The sequence below is a fragment of the Camellia sinensis genome, chromosome 3 (assembly GCF_055761805.1).
Source record: "Camellia sinensis isolate YWXY chromosome 3, ASM5576180v1, whole genome shotgun sequence".
Taxonomy (NCBI): Eukaryota; Viridiplantae; Streptophyta; class Magnoliopsida; order Ericales; family Theaceae; genus Camellia; species Camellia sinensis.
In genome coordinates, this window is record NC_138963.1 from 22,878,557 (window position 1) to 22,883,716 (window position 5,160).

The window sequence follows — 5,160 nt, forward strand, 5'->3', positions numbered from 1 at the left end:
CTCTTTCTTCAATAAAATTGAAAGCAACGAAATTGCAATTTTTAATCAATCAAATAAAGAGAAGAGACAAAATGATTTTTTCTTGAGAAACAAAAAAAATCTTTGTAAGGAATTAAGAATTCTATGCTTTAAAAGAAGTCTGTTTTTTTTTTTTTCAAATTTTTGTTATATATAAAATTTATACAAAAAAATCTAAAAAATAATTTATAAACATAAAATATCTTTATGGGTGTTTTATTTTAAAGTGAAAAATCCATATTATACAAAAATTATATATAAATTTTTTTATATCATTACTAAAAAAAAATGATATTATGATATTTATTATGTCAATATAGCTATACTAACCATATTTTTACATGATATGTAATACGTGACATACACAATAACTGTTGTAATGATATTTATACAAATTTCATTCATATTCATATTCAATCATTAATAGTTATGCGTGCTAATAAAAAATGATATAAAATTATGATAAACATAGAATTAATTTTTTTTAAACAATTTTTTTTTTTTTGTTGTTGATAAATCTATTTTTTTGAACAATTTAAATGATGTCAATTTATGAAAACCCCTAAAAAAAATTTATATAATACTACATAATTCTAAAAAAAAAAATTCAAAGTTCAATAGGTTCAATTCAAAGAAGAAAATCACAATACCAGGATATATTTTAACAAATTATTGACTAAATAACTTCTTCATCAATGGAATGCAACAGACTTTATGGGTAATTCAGTCCAAATACGATAGTAGTATAAGAGGAAACCGAAAAAAAAGAAGGGAGGAGACAAGGAGAAACAAGGAAGAAGGGTATACACTTCTATACAGAAACAGCAGTAACAAGCAGCTCAGAAGAAATGATGTTGCCGGTCAAAAACTATTGAATGGTGTCGAATTTTCGTCTTCGTTTTCTTTAAACTTTTTGCTTGACGAGTAATCACTTACAGTCATGAAAGCATTAGACAAGATCCAGTTAGAAGGGATAGCCACAATTTCTCATCTCTCTGTTGAAGAAAGGATGTCTAAGAGCTTCCCTTGCTGTGAGCCGCTCTGCTGGGTCATAATGCAGAAGCCCTTGCAAAAGATCAATCATATCACCAGCAGAGTGATCCACATGGTCCATTATCAAGTTCTGCAATATACATAAAGAATAAACAGAAAAGGAAAAAAAAGAAAAGAAAGAAAATATAAGAAAAGATCAAATTAATACATAAAGAAGACAAGGGCAAATATCACAAGAAGAACAAGGTTTTCGTCTCTGAATATATTCACATGATCATAAACCAAACATCATTATTCAATGTTGGAAATGCAAATTAATCTCTTGATGATGCAAATTAATCTCTTCATAATGTCATCTGTTTCCTGTATGTGCCAAATGGGATCACACATCCGGCAGCAGGAGGAGGCATTGTAATGATAATGAAAGACACTTAAGTCACACCCTTTACTACAGCTTTACTCAGTTGCCTAACATGAGAGATGGATGGCATAATATCTACCGATTACCTGTAGGCAGGGTAATTTCCCAACTGCCCTCATACTTTCTTTGGAGCTTGCACCCTTTGGCCAATCCAAGTGTGCACTCCTCTTGAAATATTTCTTAGCACCACGGCTGAAAAAAATACAAATAAAAGCTTTATACATGGGATGAAGCAGATAAATAGTATGAAATAAACAAACAAAAACAACATGAAATAAACAAACAAAAACAACAGATCTTACTCTGCACTAATAATCATATGATGTGGCAGTGGCCCTAGCACCCTCTCCATCATAGCTAGATGTTCCAAGTTCTCTTGTGCTTCGAAAAGGGTCTCACCCTGTTAACAAACAAAGTAGAAGTCAAAAAAATGCCATAAATAGAAGCGTGATTGAATGAAGTATGCAATGATGAGTGAACAGAACAACTAAAACTCAGATCAATTACAAGGATATTTATTTTAGACACTGATTTCCTTCCCAATAAATTAATTCTATAACAACATAACGTTTGAAGGGTGCTCATCTTATAAGTGATTGGTCACCACATTGAAAATTGGACGTTCCACTGAATCTTCTAAATCCTTCTTAGCAATTTGATCAACAGACGAAAGATAAACTAAAACCAACATGCCACTAACGCTCTCAGTAGTAGAAACAAACAAGAAAAAGCACAATCTTACTTACCGAACAAAGTTCAACAAGTATGCAACCCACGCTCCACAAGTCACAAGGATAGTTCCATCCAAGACCTAGTGAAAACAAAACAATAAATAATTTTAACACATCAACATTAAATGACAAACATAAAAATACTGACTACAAAATTTGATAACAAATGGCCATTACCAAGAATAACTTCTGGTGCACGATACTGACGCGTTGACACCAGGTAGGTGTGGTCCTCATGTCCAAAAGTAGTACTCCCAAAATCAATTAGCTTAATAGCACTTGACTTTGGCAGATTGTTGCATATAGTCAAAACATTAGAGATCTGAAGTTAAAATAAGAATCAAATTCATAAGCACCAGCCTAGCAACAGTATTATTGATTTACACAGTTTATCTCATCAACTAATATCAATACTCGATTTACATGAAAAATTAGACCAAAGATTTTTATTTGCAGTAATTCAGGACAAATGCAGCAAAAAGAATAACCAAAATATCAATTGTATCCACAAATAGACTCCAAATGAAAAGGCCAACATATCAGTTGGGTTTAAATATAAAACCCTTAGGCTGCGTTTGGATCAAGGATGTGAGGAGGGATTTGCGAAGGGAACGGAAATAGGAAGGGGAAAGTGAATGAAATAGAAGCTCAATTTTTGTCATCCCTTTCTTTTTCCGTTCCCTCCACAAATCGCTTCTCAATCCTAGATCCAAACACAGCCCTATTGAGATGGATTGGAACACACCCTAATCTTGCCAAGTCTGATTTGCATGCACACACAAATGCAAAACTCTTTTAAAGATAAACTAATAAACAAATAAATAAAGAGAACATATCACATGAGTCAATACCCTATAATCTGGCACTTCAACATATTCTGATGAAACAAGAAGTATGTTTTCTGGTTTCAGATCTGTATGAATCAGGTGTAAATCATGCATACCTGCAAAAGCAAGTGAGCAAAATGAATGAGAATCAGAAGTAGAGTTGATCATCAATACTAATCATGCTTGTGCAAACAAAGATTACTCTGGGTTTCAATCTACTGTTAAATAAATCAAAGATGGAAATAGGAGTCCCAGTGATTCCCAAATCTGAGCTTAATTAAAAAAGCATTTGAGCTGCTGAGCAATAAGTTGAAGCATTTATAGAAAAAATGATGCAAGATGTGTGCACACACATGCTACAGATTCCAAAAGTTGTCTGCCAAACTCCCGAACAAGATCAGTTGGAAATGAACGATAGCTGTTTTTGCAGAGAAAATCGTATAAGCTTGGTCCAAGCTTCTCAAATACCTGTTAAGACCATTAAATCCATCCGCAAGTTTTTAAATCACAGAATATCCAGGCACAAAGGGACATCATCGCCCTTTCAAATTAATTAAACCACAAGTATCAATAAATACTTACAATACAAACATGATTACGATAGTCAAACCAATCCCGTATTTGCACACAACTGCAAAGAATAAAACAACTTATACCCAATTACTGTAAACTTTTACAGTTAAAAAGGGACGAAGATATGGAATCTGATGCGTACCGTGTGCTACCAACATCATGCCTGGAAAGTTCCTGTAGGACACCAATTTCAATCATGGCAGCTTCCCGGTACTTGTTTATTGAACGAACAATTTTAATTGCTACAATCTCTTTCCTTTCATAGTCTAAACATTCCAAGACTTTCCCAAAAGTCCCTGCAATTATATTACCCAATGGATTTAATTCATCGAATGAATTAACAATGACGGGAATATGGGATGTCAATTTGAAAAGTTTATGGAACCCAAAAAATGAGTGTTTCATATTAATACCAATCTCTAGAAGACTCGTATTAATAACAAAAATAAATAATAAATAAATAAAAAAAGAAAGAAAGGAACAGGTAAAGGGAGAAGGAAAGAAGCTGAAGGAAAAACTAACCGTCACCCATTTTACTCAAAATCCGGTCTGCAAGTACAAGTAAATAAAATATGTTATTGGTGAACAGATTACAAATCAAAGAAAAAACTGAGAACATGGATCCACAAATAATAGGACATATCTAAACCGAAGATCAATTAATTTGTTATTTTTAAAAATTTTTTAGAAATGAGTTAGAGAACCATTTTCTAGGAAGCACCATAACACTATTTTCTGTTCTCTGTTTTGTGGTTTCTAGTTAGGAATAGTAATATGAACACACACACCCAAAAAAAAAAAAAAAAAAAACATGAGTCCTCAAAAGTTTCACAACTTTTAGAAAAAATGATTGAGAGCATTTTGGAAACCACTTCTTAATTACATAATGTGTCCTTTTGAATCTTTTAAAAGCAGACTGGACCAGCCAGTTTGCATTGGGCAGAACACAGTTGGGATAAACTTGTAGCATCCTTTTAAAAGAAAGGCCACCTTTTTCAACCAAAAAAAAAACACAAAAAAACAAAAATCAGACAGCCAATTTAATCCATGAAAACTGCTCATAAGTCAACAGGACTGGGCAGTCCAAATATCATATAACTAAAAAAATTAGTTGAGCAAGAAGCCAACCATGATCAGCCTCTGTCTCTAGTTCCCTATGTTTTATGATTTCTCTCTCTGACATCCTTTCTGTCTTACGACTTCTACTCAATCTTGGACTGACTTTTTTTTTTTTTTTTTTGACAAGTAGAGAAGTCTTGGACTATCATCGATATATGGTTTGAATCCAGTCATTGGAATTGTTTTTCTTATAGATTAAATGCAAAAATAAATTCTAGTTGAGTCAATGTTTGTTTACTTTCAATCAAATAAGAAAATAAGGTTGAGATGTTCTCATGAAGACAATATTTGAAGATTATCAATGCAAACTTACAACGAGAAGTTAAGTTCTCTCCAATGGCAAAAACAAAATGCCCATCTTTATCATCTGGTCTCCAAGGAAGTGATCCAAGGAGGTCATCCTTACATTCTTGGAACTGGGCAGTCCACTGTTGATAAATTTCCGCGAACTCTTTAGGTTGTCTGTGAAGAGGCTGCT

At 32.8% G+C, this 5,160-nt stretch overlaps 1 protein-coding gene across 1 annotated transcript; it reads right to left on the reverse strand.

Moving 5' to 3' along the window:
- Nucleotides 1–656: 656 nt before the first annotated feature.
- Nucleotides 657–3,999, reverse strand: LOC145820934 (serine/threonine-protein kinase AFC1-like). Its single transcript, XM_082917604.1, has 9 exons — nucleotides 3,706–3,999; nucleotides 3,573–3,621; nucleotides 3,344–3,458; nucleotides 3,015–3,106; nucleotides 2,341–2,485; nucleotides 2,179–2,243; nucleotides 1,735–1,832; nucleotides 1,519–1,624; nucleotides 657–1,141 (listed from the first exon to the last, which is right to left on the reverse strand). Exons 1-9 carry the CDS (start codon nucleotides 3,966–3,968, stop codon nucleotides 983–985), a joined length of 1,092 nt encoding a protein of 363 aa, XP_082773730.1. The 5' UTR covers nucleotides 3,969–3,999; the 3' UTR covers nucleotides 657–982.
- Between the last annotated feature and the right edge of the window lie 1,161 nt (nucleotides 4,000–5,160).

What these genes read in the sequence shown, in the direction of transcription:
- LOC145820934 (XM_082917604.1), bottom strand. Translation starts at nt 3,968, where the DNA reads ATGAAACACTCATTTTTTGGGTTCCATAAACTTTTCAAATTGACATCC. An exon ending in TTGAAGTGCCAGATTATAGG is followed by an intron (nt 2,486 to 3,014) that starts GTATTGACTCAT and finishes TTTTAACTTCAG; the next exon opens with ATCTCTAATGTTTTGACTAT. An exon ending in TACTTGTTGAACTTTGTTCG is followed by an intron (nt 1,833 to 2,178) that starts GTAAGTAAGATT and finishes GTTTGTTAACAG; the next exon opens with GGTGAGACCCTTTTCGAAGC.